Consider the following 26,596-nt stretch of genomic DNA (forward strand, 5'->3'; position numbering starts at 1 on the left):
ACAAGCTACATATAACGAATGCCCATGACATCACCCTTTTTGTCGTCAAGGACAATCAAGGGACAACAAACTCCCCCTTTGTCCTTGATGGCAAAAATCATGCCATCATTGACTTTGAAATGGACATGAAATATCACCATCAATAAACATGTAAACCAAATAGTATCCAATTTTAACCTGTCACCTGTTATCTATAAATACAAGAATACCATTATGTCAAAGCAATCAAGATGTCAACCTGTCACCTGTCATCTGTAATGAAACCATTGTCCATACCAAAAATGAAAGTACTCTAATGTATTTTTCTGGATTCGATTGTGTGTATTTTTTCCCTATCAACATTTCGAATCACACTCCATGATTCATCATCAGGATGAAAAGAATTCCAAAGACATGAAAGATGTTGAGTTGTAGATTTGAGACAGAATATAAAGAGGAGTGGGGTAGGGGAGGGCACGAGGAATAAGGAAAAAGGAAAAGAAAAAAGACCACCTAAAGGATGGGTGACCAAAAAAACCCCTAAGAATAACCACCCAAAGAAAAGAAAAAGGAAAGACGAGCAACACAAACAAACCACTTAAAAATAAAAAAGAATAAAAGAAAATAAATCAAAATAAATATATATATAAATGTATATATATATATACATACATATATGTACATATATGCATATATATATTTTTATATATATGCATATATATATGTACATATATATGTATATATATATATATGTACATATATATGTATATATATATATATGTATATATATATATATACACACACACACAAATACATATATGTATATAAACATATACATATACCAATAGATATATACACAAATACATATATGTATATAAACATATACATATACCAATAGACATATACATATACATATACATATACATACATATATATATACATATATATATATATATATATATATATATATATATATATGAATGTATATATACACATATGTCTATGTATCTATATACATATATATATATATCTATATACGTATATATATTTAAATATATACAACTATGCAAATAAGCCAAAGGGGGACTGGGAGACGCTCAAAGGAAAAAGAAAGAGGGGGAGAAGTCAAGGCGGGGGGTGGGGATGATACTGGAGGACAGAAAGCAGAGGGTGCCATGAGATACTGAGGTTTAACCCATCATCGCGATTAAAATTGGAAAAGTGATGAATAATAGCAATAGCCTCTTTAACTTTCCTCTTGAAAAAGTTGTTCTCCCTACACAATATTTGAAGAATGCTTCATTGAAATTCAGGTAATTCTGATATGAAGCAATCGAAAGAGACTATAGTTTTCATTTTCTCATACACGGGTAAACTGGAATAAGGCCCACCGATTTTAAGAATTTATATACTGGTTTGCAGTTACACCGGGAATCCTCATCTTTATAAGCGTAATAAAGTCGGGATTGCTGTTAAGTCAACCATTGGTGTTGTAGTCCCCACTTTTGTAGCAATCATATTGTTTCTTATATGTCGTAACAGACATAACTCCAAGAAACAAAACCAAATGGTCAATGTGAACGCCGATCAAGGTGAGGAGTTCGCTTTGGCTCTTTGTAACCACAAACGTGTATATTTTATGAATCCATATGTTTCTTGATTCGAAAAATATATTGTTTGTTTAGTAATTGAAGGTGCAGCTGTAATTGTACCCAACCCTGTGAAGTCTAGTTCATTTAGTCTAGTTGAGATGATGAGAGCTACACAGAATTGGAGCCAAAAGATTGGTGAAGGGGGTTTTGGAAGTGTCTACTTTGGCAAATTGCAGGATGGTAGAGATGTGGCTGTAAAGCTTCTGTCGTCCTCATCTAAACAAGGAGCAACGGAGTTCTTGAACGAGGTAATGCCAAAGCCTGTTATCTATCTTAAATTTGCATCTTTTAAGTCTAAAGGTAATAGAAGTAAAGGTTGTATTATGTTGGATAATTAAAGCTCAAAATTTTCTCTGTGAGCAGATCGATCTGCTGTCTCGATTGAATCACAGGACCTTGGTATCCTTGCTTGGCTATTGCAGTGACTTGAAAGTTGAAACAACTTATGCTTGTTTATGAGCACATGCCCTGCGGATCACTTAAGGACCACCTCTATGGTGAGTTAGTAGATATACCTTTTATTTTTGATAAAAATTAAATTGCAGGGAAGCAGCCTAATCAACTGTTGATTATATTTTCCTCTAATAAAAAGGATCAACGTCAAGGGCCATTTTCCAATTTGCAGGGTCACAATTTTCTAATATAAAAAAGATATAAAATCATTGTAACATTCTTATCATTGAAACTTAAAAGTTCACACATCCATTCATTCAATTATACATTCTGCAGGTTCCTTGGCCAACTCTTCTACACTGGATTGGAAAAGTAGGCTTCGAGTGGCTTTAGATGCAGCAGAAGGTAGTACATCGCCGGTGTACATCGGTTATTCGAAACTTTGGAATGATTTCGGTTTGAGTTTTGTACTAAACCAATTTTCTTAAATCCAGTTTGAACTTTGTACGGATTATGCCCAATTTTTTTAGCAGAATTAACAACAAATTTGGTAATAGTTTCATTGTTGAAATTCTTAAAGGACTGCAATATCTGCAAGTAAGTTGCACACCAAAAATCGTTCACAGAGACGTGGAGAGCTCAAATATCCTGCTGGACTCCAGACTACGGGCAAAAGTAGCAGATTTTGGCCTTTCAAAAATGATTAGCGATGACAATGTATCTCATGTGACCACCACCATAAAAGGATCGGTTGGCTACTTAGATCCAGAGTCAGTGTTTTATTCCCTTGTACCTTTACAGTTTAAACTTTTATTATGGCTATTTTGCCAATTCACCCAGCAATTACAACAATGCTCATACACAATAAAAATGAATGGAAGTTATTTCTATGTAAGAATGTTGAGGTAGGGTACTAATGTTTATAGCTTGGAAGCAATTTATTGCCCGTTTTCTTTAAAAATCTTTGTACCGGACGGCCTACTGATTTGAGCATGAGATTTTTACAAAATTCAAACTATAATCCTCTACTTCTGTAAAAGTAATCATTGTTTTGATCAATAAAAAGGTATTTCCGTACGAGCAAGTTGACAGAGAAAAGTGACGTATACAGCTTTGGAGTGGTTTTGCTGGATATCATATGCGGCAGAAAGACGATAGACACGGAACGCTCCAAAGAAGAGATCAGCCTTATCAAATGGGTTAGATTTAATGTGCTTCTTTTGGTTTCATTGCCTTCAACTTCTATACATTGATACAGTATATCTAATGAAATGTGTAATCGATTTTATCTAACAGGTCATGCTCTATATAGAGATGATTGAAGAATCTGGCTATCAATTGACAGACATCCTAGATAAAAGGCTGCGTCTATCCGAAAGTGACTTCAAATCCTTCTATGATCTACTAGCCTTGTCAGTAAAATGCATTCAGAGCGAGGCATCCAATAGACCAACGATAAGCGAGATTGTAACACACATAAGAGGCGCTTTGTTTTACTGGAGATCATATGCGGCAGAAAGCCGATAGACGCGGAACGCTGCGAAGAAGAGCTCAGTCTTATCAAATGGGTTAGATTTTATCTACTTTTCCTGGTTTTATTACCTGCAACTTTGTACATCGATAGAATATATCTAATGAAATGTGTAATCGTTTTTATCTAACAGGTCACGCTGTATTTGGAGATGAATGAAGAATCTGGCCGTCAATTGACAGATATCCTAGACAAAAGGTTGCGTCTATCCGAAAATGACTTCAAATCCTTTCATGATCTATTGGCTTTGTCAATAAAATGCATTCAGACCGAGGCATTCAAAAGACCAACGATGAGTGAGATTGTAACACATATAAGAGGCGCTCTGATTTCAGTCGAATCGAATGACACGACTGAAGAATATGTGCAGTCTTTCAGCTTTGCAGAATATAGCTGCAGCTTAATCCATACTGGTAGGTGACTGTAGAATCATATGGCTATGATATGTGTAGTTACTGCTGCTGGATAATTGATGCTAGCCGCAAAACTCCACGCAAGCTTTCGCTCTATGGAGTGTTATTTTGAGGAATTTTATTAATTCTGATTATAGAGTGTTTTATTAGTTCCTCGAATTCTAGTAGTTTAACTAATGATATCATAGAATTAAAAAATTTCAATAAAAATTCTATAATCTAACTTAGATTATCTAAGATTTTTATTTTAAATGATTATGAAAAAGCTATTTTTCTTTACTCTAATTAAATTTTGTAGGTGTAAAATTCTGTTTTTCTAAAAAAATTTACATATTATTAAAAGAGGTATATGATTTAATATTAACTAGAATATACCAAACATTCCATAGGATAAACTATTTACCATAGCAAACGAGAACTTGAGATATTTTTTAGTGAATTCTTTAAAACCTTAGCCAACATGACACATTCATGAACTCCTTAATAATTATTTAATACTTTTCTCCTAGAAAGATGGTAAATTATAATTTACATCTTGTACTTAATACTCAATGTTGGTTGGAGAAATGACACATTTTAATGCTCCTCTTTTAATTTATACAAGTAACTATTTCAACATTCATAACACATAATTTTTTTGTAGGTGATCAAAATTCTTTCCAGCAAATATCTTTATTAATATATTCATCAAGTAGAATGTAGACCAATGTTGTTTACTAAATCTCTTATAAAATAGTACTCGGAATCAATATGCTTGCTCCAAAGTAATATATAACATGACTTTATGCTTGTGCAATATTTTGAATACATTTGTAAAATTTTCTCAATTCAATATTCTAGTGTGAAAATAGTTATTACACATCTAATGTACATTTATCTAGTTCGCCGACCTAGTAGACCTACTCATAGTAGTTTAATCTCATTTATCTGTTTTCTTATCTCAACTCTTAGAGACACGACACGTGCTCTCACACCACTTAGACCTTTACTTAGAACGTCAATTTGACCTTCCTGTTTCCTCCATGATGTAAATATAGAAAGAGTTGATGTATATGTTTAATATGTTTTCAAGATATTTTGTTCCTTATTTTTTGTATTTGTTCTCTTGTAGAAATTCTTGGATAATGGTTGATTCATCATAGCATGAAAGACATGAATTATAATATTCTTTCCAAGTAAAATTAAATCCCACACTTAGCCTTATCATAAGTGTGTCATAGAGCTCAAAATTCATCACCATTATATATGAAGGCCCAAATTAGCTATGAATGCTTACCAATCGTCTAGTTTTGTCACTAATATTTTTTGCAAAAAAATTTAATCCACTATACTATAAGATGAAATAGTATATCATTCATTCCTATTATGATTCTTTTATGAGGTATTTTTTGTAAACTTAATTTTATGAATTTGAGGAAAAATAATAATTCTAGTTTAAACTTAATTTTATAAATTGACTATTTCTTAGCATCATTCCATGAATTTTAATCTACCTAAATACTAATTCTCATGGCTTAAACTCCAATATCCTCTTCATTATGGCCTCACCTAGTTTTGGACCCTCTCACATGGCATGCCATTACGCTAGAAGTAGCATTCAAACTTGATGCATGTACCTCTTTACCATGTGTGAAGGATTTTTATTTACAGATTTATACATCATCACCTAGGGCTTGGACTCACACAAGTGAATAATTATAGCCTCACCAAGATTCACACAACATCTATAACTCTCAACGCTACTTCATAAGTTGAACTCATACCCTAGTCCATGCCATATATAAATTACTCTAATCTATGGTCAATTGAGTATCATGCCCATTTATTAGAGCTAATGAATAATAGATAAATTTGGCTACAAATATCATGATGCTAGCCTTCTAATAACCTTATGTATACCCTTACCACCACTTATACTTCCACATATATGCACCATCAGCAATACCTTTTTTGTTCCCTCCCACCAACTCTGCATAACCTTGCCAATCTAGTAGGTCAAGATCCATTCACAAGAAAGATCAATAAGTTCTCAACCTTGAATTAGGCTCTACCCTCCATTTTATATTGTTACCAAAAAATCTACTTTTTTCTCTAATGAATAAATTTTTTTACTACCTATAACTAAATGTTTTTAGGATAATTGGGGGAAGGGCCCCCAACCTATTCAATTCAATTTAAAGTAGTGTGGTATAGTAACTAGTATCCCTTTACAATTTTTGTAACACCTCCCACTTCCACATGACAATCTCTCTAGTTGTTCATAAACTATGATGATTACTCATCATATTTTCTTTTCATGGATTTGAAAAAGGAAGTTAGGTCTCCCTTTCAAAGCTTTTTTAGACCTCAGCATTCTACTTCAGTGACACATAGGTGGTAGGTTACAGACACATATGTTGTCCACCCATCTTAGTGTTCCCACAAAAAGAAACTGCTCATAGAGACCTACATACCTCTTAACAACACTAAGGTAAAGATAAAAGACATACAAGAAACATGAATCTAAATAATTTTAAACATGTCTTGGTTTTTTATAGGAATCTGTCATTTGAACATGAAGCCCACAAATCACACACGAGAAGCCCAGTAGATACTTTCCTATGATAATTAATATTTCCTCCATTTTCCTTAGTTAGGTGACAAATTCAATCTCATAACGGGGACTTCCATAGTCATGCCAAGCATTTATATTTATCATTAATGTCTTGGTAAGAAAATATTTGTGCAAAATATAGAATACGAGCCACCTTATAAAGATGATTAACTTAAATTTTAGATTTTCATATCCTTTCACTTCTCACCTTTACCATTGTAATCATTAACTACGTGCTACCAATCAAAATCAACCTAATAGGACTGACTCAACCTAGGGACATTCACATTGCAAAGATGTTGGCAATATGTGGTTTCATTGATGTCAACTTGATGTCATTAGTGAAGTTGAAGAGGGTGAGAAATGGTTAGAGATAAATTAGTAAGATAGTGGAAAATTTGAGAGAGATTGTTTGGCAAGGATGTTGATCTGCATATGAATGATGATAAAGACATGAATCATTGTCATCTCTTTTGTATTTAAGTATGATGTGGATAAGTCAATAGATGTTTATGGATAAGGAAAGAGTAGTCCCATCTACTCTTTATTGCATAATGAAATTCATATACACAAAAAAATTGCACACAATGGAAGTTGATATAAGTATGCAAAGTTTTCTAGAGATAGAAGTAGGATATAAACGTCCTCTAAATTTTATAATTCTATCCTCAACCAAAGTAGATACATTGTCTCCTATTGAAATTAGTCCTTCACTTAAGAAGTCACTTTTAGGTGATGATTCAAGTTAGTTTGACATTACACCTTCTTTCATTGAAGAGTATAAATTATCACCATCAAAACCTGAGATTCAAAAGGTATCTTTGGTGGCATCGATGAAGTATTTGACTTATTTTAAATAATATAATATTAATTTCATATTTTCTTCCACTTCAACAAATTATTATTCCTCATATGACTTTGAGAGTTAGAAGGATCTACCATCTTTCTATCAAAAATAGCATCCCTTTATGTTTGTGGTTCCCACATCTTATCTAAGAGTGGATATTGAGGTAATGGTTTTGGTTAATAAACATGTAATTAAAGTTCATGGAGTTCAAATTCTATGAAGATATTTTTGGCCTCAATTAAAATAGTTTATAACCTAAAGAAAATATTCTTAGTGACCATCTCTCAACATGAATATGATATCTACTCCATCTAAATCTCTCCCTTCAATTAATCCCCACTTAATTAAATTAGTTCCACTTCGAGCATACCTTCATTTGACATATTTTCAATGATGATTATTTTACTAAATTAATTGGAGTTTCTGAAAAATTTCCTATATACCATCATAATTATGGATTTCCCTATTGTATAAATATAGAAGCATATTTTAGGAAGGAAGCTAAATTATTTGGTGATACCTGGAAAATGACTCAATAAATCTCTAATCCATTTAATGTTCTATAATGTAGTACCCTCCTTGTAGGAGATACTATTGATACCATAATGGACCAAGATAATCCTAAAAATTGATTAAAATTAGAAAACTCTTAATACTATGAACAATGTGAATATTTGTAGTGTAGTAAATTGTAACCCTTTCCAATTTCACACTTTATTTGAGTCCCTACTTTAGTGTTCTTTTTTATAATATCATTTTAAGCCTATTTATATTGTATTATACTTTATATATTTATCATTAATCTTGTATTTTAATTATCATCAAAGATATAAAATGGGACAAGATCTAGAAGATTGCAATCCCTAACAATCATCACTAAATTTTATAGACCCTATTTTGGTGTGGTCATGGTGCCCATCACCTATGTCCCACCAAAATTCTCCATAATTCTAGCCATTTCAAATGTTAGCCTTCACAATTTATAATTTGGTCTCAATTTTTGTACTTGACCATTTGGTGTCATTCTAAAATTTAAACCCTTATGATCCATATATAAATAAAATCTTCTATCATTCATAAAACTATATCCAAGAACCAGCTAGTATTCTACTCTAATCTAATCAAGAGCATTAAAGAAGCAACAAACTACAAGGTTTTAGCATTCAAGTATGATTTCATGTTGATTACAATTCGCTATCATCTTATTTCAATAAAATTTAAAGTACATTTATAAAGAGAATTGCATCACCATTATTTCCATTCCTAAGGTATGATATTATCAATTCATAATTTCCTTTATTGGCTAAGTATTTATCCTCTTAATGATATGATATCTTTTACATCGATCATAACTCTTGTGGAGGTAGGAACACTAAAACAAGGTTTGACTTAGGTATTGCCACTATACAAAACAACCATTTTTGCCCATTTCATGTGTGTGGGTTGAGACCCAACAAAAAAGAAGATTAGAGATGAGAAAAGATGGAAAGGAGTTGACAAGGTTTCATGAACTTTTTTCCATTTCATGAAAACTTTCCAAAGTGGGAAAGTAGCCTAATAATGGATTTAGTACATTCCATGTTGTAGGTTTGGGCATGTTTGCATAAGAAAGAGGACTATCCCACTTCCTATGTGCAAAGACATGTTATTTTTCATGTTTCATCCCTAACACCATGGAAAGCCCCTATTAGCCAAATAAAAATGTGATGAATTTTTAGTTTATGGCTTCTGTGATAAAGTGATGGTCATTAAACTTTTTTATTAATGACCCTAATTTAAACAAACATTGGGGATCACTCTACACCACTTCATAGTTTGCCATTGAATGTGAATTGATGGAAAAAATTTGAAGTGTGTTCAAACGATAGTGGTATTCAATTTTGTTTGTAGTAAAGCCAAGTATAGAGGATAAAAATTATTGCTCCTACTATTTCTAGTGACTTTTCCTTGGGCTTGATATTGTAGAATAATACAATTAACTCCCTCGCATCTTTTACATACAAATTTGCATGCAAACATACCCATTTATGACCTATAGGGTTACTTTTCATCTAACAAAGTGTTGTAGTGAGCCTCTCTAGTGTGTTTCTTAGTTTATTATCCATTCTAGCAACCAAATATTAATGTCATGCCATCATTAGGTACCTAGAAATAATTTAGGTACATCATAGATTAGACATCTTATTTATAGATAATTTTCTTAATTCTTCTAAACCTAACTGACTTAGGGTTTGAATCCTTATTGCAATTTCTAAATCTAACTTATGTTTGAATTATAAAGACAAGTATTGTATTTTTTCAAATCCTTTTGTGGTTCTAGGCTTTCATTTTTGGGTTCTTATCATGATTTTTGGTCCCTTGGCACAAGAAGAATTTTTTTTTCTATAATTGATAAAGGTCCTTGCTTGTTAGTCATTACATATTGATATTCTTATAATTTGATTTGAAACTTATATGAATATTATACTTCCATGTAAATGTTTCCAACTCTAAGGTGTAATAATGTTTGGCTCAAGTAATTAAGATGAATAAAGTAATCTAGGTCATGTAATCTCTTCAAATAGGTTTTTTGTTTAAGCTATTTATCAATTTGCTGTCCATTCAAGGAGTGTTGTAAATGTTTGGATGAGTGTAGTTAAGGTATTGTATTCTTAGATGGATAATTAAGTAGAATTTCATAGCAAGATCATTAGGGCATTTCTTTCATAAGGTGATATATATTCATAGGTTATCATATTATGCTATAACATCAAGACATAAAATGCATGATATGTGACTTTTTAGCCCAATTATGGGAACTGCTCCTACGATAGCATTACCTAACCTTCAAACCTTATCAGTCACCAATTCATCACAAAAACATCAACTAAAGGTTTATTTCCTTTTAAGAATTTTGGTAGTTTTTGTTTATACTCTCTCATAAAAGCCTAAAGGTTCATAGTTGAGTTATATTTCACATTTCCAAAATATTCACTCTCGTCTTAAGGTGTGAGATTCAATATGCAGTCAACACTTGTGTTCTCACTAGTCTTCAAGTGTATGAAATAGGGTTATCCACCAAGGTCTAGCAAAGCCTAAAATGTCTAAGGTGATTATTTAGTAGAGGTAACTCCTTGTCAAATTGTCCAACACCTTGAATTCTTTGGGAATAGAGAGGCATACTTTTAGAAGGTCTCAAGGCCATCACTTAGAACAACAAACACATCTCTTATAAATACATTGCATAGACTACTTGAGTGCTTGACATTATCAAGAGATGTCACAAAGATGACCTTAGATTTGCATAATTATTAAGATTGATAATATTTTTTGGAGTATATTTTTGTTGTTTCTACTTTACTTTATTATGTTAAAAAATCCATCAGTGATAGGCCTAGTAGAACCTAAAATGGAGGGGTACTTTCCACTCATTTTTGTTCATCGTTATTTCCCATTATCGAATGATTAATCATAGCCTTGTGTTTAAATTTTAATTAGATTAAAATAGGAGTGGCCTAAAATATTACATAGCTGCTAAAGTGAAGGAACCTAGGGTCTCAATAGGAGTGAGATCCCCAAAGCAGAGGGTCAGCTACCAAAAATAATAGAACCCAATTGACACCCGAAACCAAACACCACAAAACCACAAGACAAGACTAGACTAGAGTAGGCAAATAGAACATAAAAACATCTGAAACAACCCCACCAAATACATGAACCAATGGCCTACTTGCTAGGGGGCTTTTGAATTTTGAAGTCATAGCTCATCACTTTCGCTTTGTCAGAGAAGGAGAGCCTCTTGTTTGAACTCTTACCTTATGAAATAGGAGGGAACTCTGAGGTAGCTTTCACCCTAGACACCGACAACTCGAATCCAATAGAAGGGGAAGAATCCAAGTGATGATTCCTTTTAGCCTGCCTCCTATCGATTTCTTCTTGAATGGCTTGTAGAGCCGCCGAGTTCTTCTTTGACATTTCATTATTGTATGTTGTCAATTCCTCACTTTTCCTCTTTAAGGACACTTGGTTGTCCTATAGAACCTCAATTGCCTTCAGCATCTCCTTTCTATCATCCTTCTAGTCCATTTTATAATAGAGCCCCTTCAATTCCTCTTCGATTCCTTCCCACTTTTCAAGCTTCTTCGTTAAGCTTCGTGTTCAAGTTGATAAATATTGTGCTTACTCTCTATGATACGCGAAGTACCATAGTATTCGCGAATAAAATTGATAATGGACAACAAAAATGTGAGATACAAAGAATTTCAAAAATGCTATACATCTTTAACATCAATCAGATTGAGGGAATTTAAATTTTTTTCATAATGAGTAAATTTTGTACGACATAAGAGCTAAATACCTAACCTTCCACATTTTAAAATTTTTTTGAAACTAAAATTTATTATGCATTCATCATTTCTAACTATATTTGTATAAACAAACTCATACTATATTTATATATTTTTCTAAAATAAACTATATTTATATAGAAAATTTTTTGTATCCTTAAATTAATTTAAAAATGAAACTATTAAATTTTATATATTAATAAAATGTAATCGTAGATTTATTATTTTTAATCTTATATGAATTTATATAATGCCATTAAATCATCCACTCTATTAATGTTGAGAGGGATTCTGCAATGGCAACAAGACGATGACTATGATTGCATAAACATGTTAACAGTGTTTTTATCTTTCATCTTATAATTGACACCAGATTACAAGTCAACATATTAATATTTAACGATAAATATAATACACATAAAATTTAAATTTCCTAAATAAAATCGTTCCAAAGTAAACTAGAATAACTTTTATATAAATAAAACAATTACAAATTGATGTCTTTAATGATCAAATAATTTTAATCACATCCTTATACTGTCAAATGCTATCACACAAACTGGACAAAACAAATATTACTACCTACTTCCTAGAAGAAAACTCACTCACTCTGAAAATGTATGGACTGACTAAATATAGATAGATAAGCTCATTTCCCCTAAACCAGCACTCAAAGAACAGAGTAGCAACTAAGACCATAATTAGCTCAAGGAAAGGGCATAGTAGCATTCGTTGTCTCCGAAGGAGTAGTGGCGTTTACAACTATTTTATTAAAAGAAGATCCAGGAGATGGTGGAAAATACATATGCACAGATGCAGAATATGAAGATCCTTCAACGCATCTCGCGGAGATCACCAGCACAATCGCTACCATCAAGATGAGCATGCTCACATATTTCTTCGTTTCCATCTCTCTGTAAAGCCAATTCAAGGAAAGCATAGCATTTGAAGAGATATAAAAGTATTGCTGCTTTATATTGCCCTTTTCTCAAGGGCAAAGCGCAAATCAGGGAGTCGTGTCTTAGACGGCAAAGGCCCAAAGCAAGGCATGGGTTGTACAAGTACGAGTTTACAATACCCCACTTTATTATCTTTCATATCAGGAACCGAAGTCAAAAAGTCGGAAAATGATTGCTGGTGACTTGATTCACGCGTTCATTCAAACTGAAACAGGGTACCCAATAACCAGTACAATAGGAGAAAACGAAAACATTGCAAAGCATAGAAAGGGTGGCTCTAATTTTTCCTAGTAGTTTGCCGATGTAATCGGGCATGTTTATTTACTGCGAAAGCTATTCAAAAAATCGAAAACGGCCTGTATTCCGTAATGATTTCATTCACGCGTTAATGTCTACAAGTCAAGCAAACAGAAACAAGACACTCACTACAATAGATGAAAGCGAAAACTTTATGAAGTACGGAAAGGGTAGCTCTAATTTTTCGGATTGTAGTTTGTTGAGGTAATTGAGCATGTTTATCCTCTGTCATACTGAAAAGTATGAGATGAATTTTACATATTCTAAGTTCTTAAATGGTATATCAGATTTTGATGATTTTATTTAGTTGTTTACAACTATTATTTTGACTCCTAGGTAGTTATGAAGAACACGTTGGGATTCATTGTGTGGGAAAGGGTCAAAGAGTGGTAATTTTTGAGTTGACATCTGATGCATATTCTCTATTGTCATGTTAACCATTCATTTTGAACAACACAAAATTTGTACAACTAATTCAATACTTATGCACAAATACCCTAGTAATTGTCCATGGTTAGTATCCCTAAATTTGCACAAATTATATAATTGATAACTATTTTTTCCAATTATTGAAGATAGTAATGGGTATCTATTGACCCAGTTGATGAGTTTTTAGTTGGCTTTTAATTAGCAAAATCCAATTAATAGTTATTGGAACATGAACTATAATTGGGCTCCTTCCCCTACCTAGATTCAAGTCATGCTTCATTTGAGGTGAAGAACTATAAATAGTATACTAATTTAATTTCTAAGTTATATTTTTCTTAAAAAATGAATAGCAATAAGTTATTTTTAAATGTTAATATGTAATTATTTTATATACCATTAGAATTTGAAAGAGAATGTATTTTATCCTCTAATCCTTGGTTATTAAATATTTTTGTCATGTGTGCTCGACATGAGATCTTTTACAAAGTGTGTTGCATTTTTTCTTAATGTGTTCTTGGATGCTCACCCTTGTGGACATGTGTCGTTAATATCGGTTTTCATTGGTCCAATGCACATGGATGTAGAAGATACATGTATCCATGAGTGTTTTGTGAATTGCCATGTAATATATGTCTCTATACGGATGATTGGAGTGGGACTTATATCTTAATGTAGGTTAATGCAAGAAGTTGAAGGTCAAATAAGATAAAATATTACCTTACTAGAAATAACTTACATGCAAGCCTCAACATGAAATACTTCACTCCTAGGGAACCCGTTTGGTCAACATTGACACCCAAGCCTTGACAAATACTTAGGAATACTAGATATCTAAATAGATATAAAATATACTCTTATTATGGTAGAGACATATATTCATAATGGATTAGACATATAATTAGAATTTTAAAACTTCACTTGATCAATATGGATAACAAATTTCTACTTCAACCCCATTGGTTGAACCAACTACTATTTCCACTATCTAGTTAAGGTTCCCTGACCTTCCTCTTCATTTCTAGTGCAACTCTACCTACAAAGCTATTGGTAATCACACCATTTGGATAGCCTACAGATACAAAAAAATTGGATTGAAATTCATGTAACTCTATTCTAGCATGTATGTAATGGCTAGAGATTTGAAGACCCTAAAGTACTCAACTAATGCTTTATTTTTTTCCTCATCTTCAAAGGGAGTAATGCCCTTAACAATGAGTTAAAATATTTTAATGAGATTTCTTTGCAATTTAAAGCTTCTATAAAGTAGGTCACCACAAACGAAAGTCAACAAGCATTTTATTATGTACAAAATTTTAATTTATTTGTTCAATTTTAGGGCTTGTGTTTCAAATTTATATAAGACTTATTGATATAAACAATACTATCATGTTACCTTTCCCTTCAACATATAACATGGACATAAGTGATCAATTAAATGAAGAGCCATACAAACATATGAGAAAGAAAGAAATTATAAAATTAAATATTATTAGTCCATAAATTAAATAATTAATATTTTTATTAAGTAGGTCCAATGATCCTTATAATAAATATAAACCTAGAAAACATGTTTTACCTCAAGATGCTATCTTCCATCCAATAATAGTTATTTTACTTTCTCAAATAAAACAACAATTCCTAAATTTATTATTCAATAATAAAGAACATAGTAGTTAAAAAAGATTATTTAGCTTAAGTCTTTATCAAAATTATATATATTATGAAAATATTTAATTCATTATATTGCCAAGAGGAGTGATGATTGTGAAAGATGTAATTAGAATAGGGATGATCAAGGGTTAATATGCTCTAATATGTTTCCATTTCTCACCAAGATGGAGATAGAGGAGAAGAAAATTCTAAAAGGTTAAAAGAAAAAGGTGTACGAAAAATAAACATTGGGCCCTAGCTAATCCCTAGGAAACTTTGAATGAATGAAAAACTATCTCCCTTTCAGTGAAGATTCATTTGAAGATTACAACATCTTATGGAAAGAAATCTTTCTTCCTGCAAGATAATTGTCATTTATAAGAGATCCCTTATGTTGGATTGGTTGAAGGGACTGCAATACTGAGAAGCGTGGTGAATCAGTATTCCCACAAATTAAAATTTTTGTCCAAAACTAGACCTCTTACAACTGTATCAAAGTCAACAATTAAGCATATCAAACATGAAAGAACAAATGTAAAATAAAGATGAAAACATAGCCACAAAAGGAACACTAGGTTTTATACATAGAAAACCCAAATGGGAAAAAATAGGGAGAGTGTTTAACTCTCAAGAGAGTATAACTAGTTATATGGTGTTTATAAAGGGTGGCTTATTGTAGGATGTCTGACTGCCAGATTACAAAAATGACTCAGTGGTGGGATGCTCACTGCAAGATTACAAAAGAAAATTATTGTTGGAATGCTCACTGCAAATAGCTATATGATGCAGGAGCACCGAAGTAGTTCAAACCGGTTGGAGCCATTTGGAGTGGAGTTGCTTGGAGATCATTTGCATTTCTTCATGTTTGAGAGCTTAGCATTGTGGATTTTGATTTATCACCTTGAGTTCGTTGTCTTTATCATGTTCGAGATTCATGGCATTTAGGTTTGATTCTAGTGAGATATCATTCCAGTATTGGCTCGGTGATGGTATGTTCATATTGGTTGGTCTTGCAGTGTATGGAGAGAAGATGAATTGGGTTGCGGGTGGTTTTAGTAACTTGCAAATCATTGAGAGATGTTGTTTTGGGCCTTGACTGATGTTTTTGGAGGTCCGCGTGAAGTTTATACATTTGAAGTTTTTCTTGGTGATTTGGGCCGACATGTTATCATTTACATGTTTCATCATGAATTGGTTGGTCTTTCGCTGACTTGATCGAGTTGTTATTGCTTACGATTGGTATAAATAGAAAATTTTGAGAATAATTTTAGGGGACAGAGGTCAGAGGAAGAAGAGCTCAATTGAAGATGTAGTTTCTGGAGAGATTCTGGTCTGGGGGGACTGAAGTCTAGAAGGACTAAGGTATGGATCAGTGCCAAATAGTGCAGACTATTACTAAAGGCTTATTTGTTGAGTAGAAGATCTGCGGATCTTATATTTGTGTTGTAACGATTATTTTGTAATTGTGGGTTGTGGTCCAACATGTGTAAAGCTTGAAGGAATATGTAATCTATTAAATGGTTGTAATGATTGATTTATATGGTTACTAGTTATATCATCTATTATTTCTACCGTTTATGATTTCTCTTTCTGATTACAAGTTATCTCTTGCGTTATATCTACCGTTTGTTGGTATCTTGCATGGTGTTTTGTGTTATAGGCTGCAAGGCGGGAATGTCCTTCATTGGATCTCACTACCTTGGCCACATCAGTATAATTGAACTAAAGAAAGTTGTATCTCCAAATGCATGATATTAGTGTTGGCATTCTACACTCTTATGAGAATAGTTGATGTTGTCATTGATGGCAACCAACTAGCATCCAACTGAAAATCATCTGTCAACCCACCGGTAGTTACCGACACTGGCAATATACTTCTACATTCACTGGCATTGGCAATAATGCATACTGGAACTCAAAGACGACATGGAATATACTCTTGCTTTATGTTTTATATTATATTTATCTTTTGTAAAAGATGACATGGCATATTGTAAAAGACTCATATATATGTATGAAGATCTTATAGGTCATATAGTGATAAGATAGAAGATTATGAGAGTAGATATAATGATACATTTTATACAAGGTGATTTAGTTGACAGCGAAGGTATTTAAATAGACTAAACTTAAATTGGTATTGAACCTGGCATAGTTGATGCTGATCTGAAGCAGTACATTGCATTTGATTTTGAGAATCCATTTTGTAAGTCAGTGAGACTTCTATTTTATGATTGAGCAGTGAGCTCTAGGCTGCTAGCCTTCCTCCATGTGTAGGCCCCTCATTGTAAGTAATATTTATTCATTGGCTAGTGAGTGAATATTGTGGGTCACAAATCCCACTGAGGTTTTTCCCACATCGGGTTTTCTCGTTAAATATCTTGTGTTATGGTGTGTTCTCTATGTTATCCCTGTTATTCTTATTTGTTGCATTAATTCTTATTTACCGGTACACTATTTTGGGATACAAAGTTTTAAATAAGCTTAAATATTTTGTTAACCAGTTAGACACTAATTCACCCCCCCCCGCCTCTTAGTGTCTTTGGGACTATCATTGATTCTAACAATTAGTTCCAAGTTAAGCTATGATCAGAATTCACAAACCCTATAATAGATACAATAAAAAATCTTTGTACTACTATCCACAAGCACCTACAACAAATTGGTGAAGGATTACTACAACATTGTTTGCACTTTGACTTTGCACCAACTCCCTTTGCTATCCACAACTCCGACTTCACACTCTATTACTTGTTTCATTGTAATCATCACTATATCACACTCATATCACATACTTCTATATAGATACTAGAAATATCACATGTTGAGATAATATGTTGTCCTAACTCAACATGTTATCCAATAAAGCATTAAACATAAACATGATAACCAAGTTAGCCTCCGCAAGATCTATACATGCTTCCGTTTTACATAAATCATTCACTGATGCATATACCTTAATTATCGGAATAGGATAGGGTCAACGAGACCCATAAATAGAAAACTCCAAACAAAACAACTCCAAACTCTAAATTACAAATTCCTTGCATACCATAGATACCAACCCATGAGACATCAAAAGATACAACTATCATAACCAAAATAGCTAATACCAAAATACACAACTGATACCCAGGCCAGTGTGAACTCAGAATTCTAGAGATAAGGATCTTCCAGAAATGACTCAAGTAGATCAACTATATTTTGTTGCATCACATCCCATAGCAATACCAGAACTTGCATCACCTACTCACAACAAAAATTGCATATACCAACTGCATACAACTACATATACCAACTGCTTGCTCATAGGAAAAATTTCATACACCAATTACATACAATTGCATATACCATCTAGACCAAACCAGATGTCTGGTTTGACATCAATGATAACAATGAAAAAACTTACACAAGTATAACAATCTCCCCCTTTGTCATTGATGGAAAAACATCTCAGAAAAAAAAGAAACATATCTTCATACAACTCAACTCCCCCTAACTCTAATATCTCCTTAATTCCAAAATCTACATTTCTCCAAATGCATTTCTCCCCCTTTTACATCAAGAACAAAGGGTGTCTTTGATGAAAAAAAGGAAAGAAAGAAAAGGAATATATATAGAACCACAAAAAATAATGTAAAAATTGTGTACCAATCCAAAAGAACCTTCAACTGCTCTTATTTGGGAAGATAAGCTTGTACTTCTCTTTCAATTCTAGAAGAAGAACCTCCCAAGAATTTACAACCGATTTAATGCTAACCGAAAGGCTGGTACACTCCACTAGTAAATCAACATGAGGAAAATTGTCCAGAGTAGATGGATTTTGCTCATATTCAACTACACTACTAAGCAATGCTTAGAAATGCTCCAACATTGCCTCAACAATCTATTTCACTTTCCAGAACACACTCACAAAGCCTTCCCTTTTCCTCTACAAATATAAGAGTTTAGCTTGAAGAAAATTTATTCTTTTTCTCTTCTCACCATCCTTGTCATCTAGAAAATGAAAGGATTTACCCAATGAACTCAATTCATATTTAATGGCATCAATTTTAGTTTTATGCTTTACTGTAGCTTACAGCCATGAGATATAGTACTTGTCGACTCTGTTGGCACTGCAAATGCAATCTCTCATTTCCTCAATGCATACAGATAGAGCTTTCTTCGCATAAATGCACTCATTCAACAAATTTTCCATATCTATACCTTTTTCCTTTGAAACTCCACCCTCAATAGACTGATAAGATAATTTCTCCTTAATAATTTTACACAAAGATTCTAGAAGAAAATTACTAATATCTTCAATGTTGATACTATTTCGAACCAAACATTTTTAATTCTATCTAACCTAACAAAAGTCAGCCACATCTTACCGATTTTCTTTGATCCATCTACGCTGCCAACAATCTCCATCAAATTTGACTCATCATTTGATTCTCTAACTTTCTTCCTAGAAACAACCAATTCTCCTTCAGCTACAGGAGATTTCAGATCCTCCATTACTATAATATATTCTTCTTTATGATGCTTCTCGCTTTACTTTGATTTTCCAAGACACTTGTAGGTACATACTATCTTCTTTTCCTCTTTCTAGAGGAAGAACCTCTAGAACCAGTAGTAGGGGATACCAAACCTACAGTCCACATATCTAGTAAAGATCTCAAATATACATTGCATGCCTCCTCTTTGTTGTCTAAAATATTAAGAAAGTTAAGGATTTTCTTGCAACCAAAACACCAGACTCCCATATTACATTTATTTGGTCAAAAGGGATCCCAGACAATACATGACCAAACACACAAATAATGACCCAAACTAGAAGGAGTAATTCTTCTCTTTTGACATCTTAATATTTTCTAATAACAATGTTTTCAAAAATTAGCACAAGTCAAATTATTTGTCTTCCATCACAAGCATATATGCCATATACATAGCAATTTCTGAAGTTGCACCTTTCCTATTTCTGAAATATACCTTATATGAAATTTCATAAGAAACATACCTTACAACAAGATTGATCATCTTATCAATGATTAATGTTAACTGATCCATGGGAGGCTCACTAACTAGGCAATATTATCTCATGTGCATTCATATTGGGGGGTTTAATATCCCAAAAATGAGGGTGCAATATATTGCCTATGGGTGAAAATAGAGGGTTTTTTAATTTCAGTTATGAAAAAATACAATATTTGGTGAAAATAGGAGGATCTTTAATTCAGGTTGTATATTGGGAGGGGGTGAGAAAAAAGGAGTTTACGGAAATATTGTTTGAAAATTGGGGGATTATTTAGTATGCCATGAAAGCACGTGCTATAACCTAAATTCACTAGGTGAAGCCTCTATGCACTGATCACCCTTTGTGTTGATTAGGGTTTCCACTTATCTGTTCTTTATCAATTTCTTAGCTAGAATATCTCCATTGTTGCATAAGCTAGTGATAACCAAGATAATCTCCTTTGTGATTGGATATGGTTTAGCCAACATGATTGTCATTCCACAGATGACTAAGGATCACTCTGATAACCTCTGCATTATCAAACCAAGGGAATTTAGTCCACAAATTTAGAAATTTGTGTTCCAACTCTTTAACTTTATGTAGCTCAACATCATTTAGATTGATTTCTACATTATTTATCTTCTCCAGATTAAATTCATCCAAGAATACTATTTCCAAAAATTGAAACTTTGTGCTGCTTTATTCTCTGATGATTATTTTGCCTTTCATGATTGTGTGCTCTGCTCTCTTGCTCTGCTTCTCTTCTACTACTCACAATATTCTTAAGCACAAATGATATGACAATGAAACAATGAATTCAAAATATTGATACTTATCTTGCCAAAAATATCCATTAGAGTTTTGTCACCAAGAAATGTCTTATTGATGATGTTAACAAAAACCTTTGATTATCGGATAGCCTTTTTTCTTAACTCAGTCATGCCGAATCAACTACATGATCCACTCAAACAAGGGGAATAAAATATTTTTCCTTTAAATGAAAACTCCCCCTAAACTAAATAAATATGCTCAGTTACTAGAGTAAGAGGTGCCCGCACCATATTTTGATATGCCAGGCTTTCTTCCTTTGTTCACTTCCTTCTACAAACTAAATTTTCCTCCTTTAATTCATCATTCATCATTACATTCTTCTCAACAGTTTTATCCTCATTCTATTACCACATTGATTAGCATAATGTCTGGACTGCTTACACTTGAAGAAACTAACAATCTTCCTTGTAGAGTTTATCTGATGAGATCTAGATCTCCACTCAAATTAGCTTTATAACCATAGCCATTGTATGTATAACAATATCAATTAAAGTTGTAATTCACCTTATTTTCTCCAACCAAATTATGATTTTGACTCATAGTGCGTTTTCTACAGTATTTTCTTTATGACCAAACCTCTTGCAACTATAACACTAAATGCTTATATAGATTTCAGCCTTATGTCTAAACTTATTGCATTGAAAACAATAACCATTAAAAAATGAGAACTTTTATGCATTAGGTTGATAAACTGGTGGCCTTCTTGCATTAGTATTCTGATTTTAGATCCTCCCTACATCTTTTGATTTCTTTTGAGCTTTTGCCTTAACCTCTTTTCTTTTCTCTTTCTCATTCTGATTTGAACACTCACCAAGTTGAAGTCCAAGTCCAGTGTTGTCCAGATGAGCTTTCTACATACTACCCATTTCTTCTTGGAGCTTACTACTATCAAGAACCTTATTTGCTGCCTTCAGCTTCTTCACTTCTTTCTCTAGCTTCTCACATTCCTTAGTCTTCAGCTTGATTATTTCTTTAAGAATTTTCTCTATCTTATTCTTCTCCTCAACTTTCTACATGAAATCTTTAACATTCTCATTTGCCTAATACAACTGATTGTTAACCTCCTTAAGCCTCAGTTTGAATTTTTAGATTTTGTCTCACACCTTTTGTACACATTCATTTGTTACTTTCACATTCTCTTTCAGTTCCTCATTCTCTAACTCAACACTTTCTAGGTCTTCAAGAGTTGTCTATAAGTCTTCATCGAACTGAAATTCTTTGCTCATGCACATAGGTGCAATGATTCAACCAACAAGGATCTCCCTCAAGTGGTCAAGATCTTCTAGCAAGGGAATTAGAATACTAAGAGGGGGGATGGATTAATATTCCCACCGATTAAAAACTTTCTCCAAAACTAGACCTCTTACAACTGTATCAAACTCATCAATTAGCCATATCAAACATGAAACAACAAATGCAAAATAAACATGAAAACACAGCCAAAAAAGCAACACTAGATTTTATATGTGGAAAATCCAAATGGGAAAAACTACATAGAGTATTTAACTCTCAAGAGAATATAACTATTTATATGGTGTTTACAAAAGGTGGCTCAGTACCAGATGTCTCATTGCCAGATTACAAAAATGGCTCACTACCAAAATGCTCACTGCAAGATTACAAAATTGACTTACTACTAGAATTCTCACTGCAACATGTATAATTGAACTGAACAAAGATGCATCTCCAAATGCATGGGATTAGTTCCAAGTTAAGTTTAGATCACAATTCATAAACCCTATAATAGATTCGGTGAAATATCTTTGTACTAGTATCCACAAGCACCTGGAGCAAATTCGGTGAAGGATTACTACAACAGTATCTGCACTTTGACTCTGCACCAACTCCCTTCACTGTTCGCAACTTTGACTTCATTCTCTATTACTTGCTTCACTGTTATCATCACTATATCACACTCATATCACATACTTCTATATATATATACCAGAAAGATCACACACGAAGATAATGTGTTGGCCTAGTTCAACATGCTATCCAATAAAGCCTTAAACATAAACATGATAACCAATTTAGCCTTTGCAAGATGTTTGCATGCTTCCTTTTTACATAATTCATTCATTAATGCATATACCTTAATTACCAGAATGGGATAGGGTTCAACCGGACCCATAGATACTGACCCATAAACATAAAATTGTAAACATAATAACTCCAAATTACAAATTCCAAATTTCATGCATACCATAGATATCGAACCACGAGACTTGAAAAGATACAACTATCATACCCAAAATAGTTGATACCATAACACACAACTGATACTCGGACCACTATGAGCAGAAGTCAAAATTTCAAAGATAAGGATCTTTCAAAAATTACTCTTCTAGATCAACTACATTTTATTGCATCACATCCCATAGCAATACCAGAACTTGCATCACCTTCTCATAGTAAAAACTACATATACCAATTGTTTGCTCATAGAAAAAAATGCACACACCAACTGCATACAATTGCATATACCAGTTGCTTGTTCATAGCAAAAATTGCATACACCAACTACATACAACTACACATACCATCCAAACCAAAATGAATCACTAGTTTGACATCAATGACAACAATGATAGAATTGAGACAAGTCTAACAGCTTAAAATATGGCAAATGGTCACAATTAAATCATAACTTGTATGCATTAACATACTTGGGTAACATCAATCAATAATAAACATTCAGGCTAACATTTAATGATCAGTACAATAATTTAATCTTAGAAAAAGGTTCCCCACTAATTAGCTTTTGTAATGCCCCTCTAAGGAACCCTAGAGTAACAACAACTAATGAATTAAAACACATACAATATAATATTTTTAAAAAGGAAACATAATACATCAACCATTTATAACTCAATGCAAATCTAGGTAAATACATTACATAAAATAGATGAATTATAAAATGTCTAGCGGAAGATTTAATCACATCTGATAACAAATATCTAAGGGTTCCCTAACATTTCTACTAGGCAACGCTTCCTAACATGTATTGTAAACTATTTTATTCAGAAGAAAATAACTAATTCCATTATATTATTTCAAATCACATAAACTTCTTTAATAGGATAAATTGACTAGACCTAATGGAACAAGCTCCTAATCATAAATCATTTAATATATCATATAAATATCTATGCCAAGTTCATTTTAAAGTACCAAATGAAAAATTTCTATGATAAATTTAATCAAGAATAAAAAAATGCATACAATCCACAAGAGTACATTCACTTACAAGTTATCCATCAATACAAATGCATCTATTACAATAGTCCTATTACAATTCCTCTCCACTTGGAATACCCAATTTACTAATAAAATATATAATTAAATATTTCTTTACATTACTTTTGAAAGATACACATCAATTACATTACAATGGTAGAACAATCTACATCTCGAATGTAAAAATACTGGAATACAAGGTAAGAAACATCTACTTTCTCAAGAACAAGAACTTCAAAAACCCCAGTGGATGGTAAACACTACCACCCGATCATGTGGAACCTAGAGGTCCACCCCTGTGCTAGACATAGACACAAGGCCCCAAACAACAAGCAAATGGGATAAGGATAAAAGAACTGAACATAAACTAGAACCAAGATACATAAGATGTCGACGCACAAGCTAAGAGGGTAAGGATAACAACCAAGAAAACATCCAAAAACATTCGAAAATACTTTCAAAGAAAGGATAACAACCAAGAAAACATCCAAAAACATTCGAAAATACTTTCAAAGAAAGGATAACAACCAAGAAAACATCCAAAAACATTCGAAAATACTTTCAAAGAAAGGATAACAATCAAAACCTTCAAAGAACTCCCAGAGGCTCCCACATTAAAATTGATACAATAGGATACTAGGATACATAAGGAGAGAGAGTCATCACATAGCCTCTCATGAGTTACCCTAGAAGTTTGATCCTCTCCTAACTCCATATAGTGGCCCTCATGGAGAATTCATGCAGTAGTGTACAATCCTTTCTTAAAGATAATGTATTTCATGCCAGCTCCAATGTTTCTTTAGATGAATAGGCCTTTCCAATCTCATCCTCTATCTATACGAGCACATGAAGCCATGAGTGGGCCATCAAACCCAACCCAAAGTTTTATTATTAATGTTATCACTTATTAATCTACTCTCTTTTGGGTTACTTTGGTAGACACTTAGGGCCTCGGTCCCCATAGAGAGCTACTCCCCCTTAATGCACCTAGATAACCTATCCTCTATGGCTCAAATCACTACTACATTTGGCCTAAAATTTTGACGAAGGTTTCCAACGGAGAAGGCATATTGTGACCAAATTTGATTTTTTTTTTTAAAAATGCCCGCATTCCTTGGAATTCCGACGATAATTTAACATTTTGTTTTGACGGAGAAGGAATTGGTAATGAGATTTGTGTTTTTTTGAAAAAGTGCCCGTGTTTGTTGAAATTTTGATGACCACGGACATTAATTAAAAAGAAAAACAAAAAAACCAAGTCATTTGATAAACATCAATCTCGCCTCTTCGTCCCATCGACCTCTGCAATATTCACCAAAAAAATGGGCATTACAAGGAGGGAAACAGTTCTGGATTGCGGTGCCTCCAAGATCCGGTTGAAGAAAAAAGGTAGGGTAATCAACCAATTCATTCAAGCAATATTTTCTTGAAGAAAAAATATTTATGTTTGTGACAATGTGTCAAATTTTCTTTATGTAGTGATGAAATTGTTTGAAATATACATAGGAGGTTGCATTTGTGTTGGTTGATGATTAAGTTTTATCTTTATTATAATGAATTTTCCTACTCATAATTTTGTTTTCCCTAGCTCATATTCAGTCCAGTAGAAAGAGAGAAAAATAAAATTGATTTGGATGGTTGATCAAATGAAATGATCAATTATCCTCTTTATAGGCAAAACCTCTTAGGGCAGACCCTAATTAAGGATCGGGATGACCTAAACCTGAGTGATCAAATAGTGAAGAACACAGATTGTGCCACTCTTGTATCTGACATCCGTTGGAAGTGGCCTAAACATAGGCACTAGCTGAGGAGCTTACCTTGGGCATGGATGCTGGTATATATGGCTATGATAGAAACTCCCTGCTGCAAGACTGTTAGACCACTGTGTAGTGATTGAGTACCATGTAGGACAGTAGTAATTAGGATCTTCTAATTATGGTGGGGCCTAGCCAACATAGGGTTATATGAGGTAGGGGTAAGTTCAATAATGATGTGTATTAATATTTATACCTATAGTAATATGTGTTATTGTGCCCTGGATAATATAGAGTCAAATGATATTGGGCTCTAAGGCTATTTTTGCTTATGGTGGCATTTCACAGCATAATTTGTGATGGATTGGTGTTCACAATGAAGTTGGTTAATTAATCGAAATTAAGAGAGTAGGCCCTAAAAATGGACTATAAGGTGATGGGGATCATTACTATTTATAGGTACTGTGGTTATATTCATTCGTCTGATTTAGAATTTGGGCACGTTTGTGTAGTAGCCAAATAATGACTTGAAATATGAATGGAGCCATTGACTGGGTAGAACCACCACATGAACATAACCATTGACGAAGTAGGGTCCAACTTGTGGTGACGACATTGATGCATGCATGCTATGAAACACTTGTCAAATTGGTTGTAGTCCTAGAGGAGCTTTGATGTTCATATCATTAATTGTTTCAGGTTTC

The 26,596-nt window shown here is 33.1% G+C and overlaps 1 protein-coding gene across 1 annotated transcript; it reads left to right on the forward strand.

The window, feature by feature from the left end:
* Positions 1-1,203: 1,203 nt before the first annotated feature.
* Positions 1,204-3,976, forward strand: LOC131026704 (probable LRR receptor-like serine/threonine-protein kinase At5g48740). Its single transcript, XM_057956636.1, has 10 exons — positions 1,204-1,292; positions 1,402-1,571; positions 1,665-1,879; positions 1,995-2,082; positions 2,177-2,257; positions 2,361-2,480; positions 2,605-2,794; positions 3,091-3,223; positions 3,321-3,491; positions 3,689-3,976. The coding sequence occupies exons 1-10, from the start codon at positions 1,204-1,206 to the stop codon at positions 3,974-3,976; spliced, it is 1,545 nt and encodes a 514-aa protein (XP_057812619.1).
* The last annotated feature ends 22,620 nt before the right edge of the window (positions 3,977-26,596 follow it).

Source organism: Cryptomeria japonica, chromosome 1 (assembly GCF_030272615.1).
Source record: "Cryptomeria japonica chromosome 1, Sugi_1.0, whole genome shotgun sequence".
NCBI lineage: Eukaryota > Viridiplantae > Streptophyta > Pinopsida > Cupressales > Cupressaceae > Cryptomeria > Cryptomeria japonica.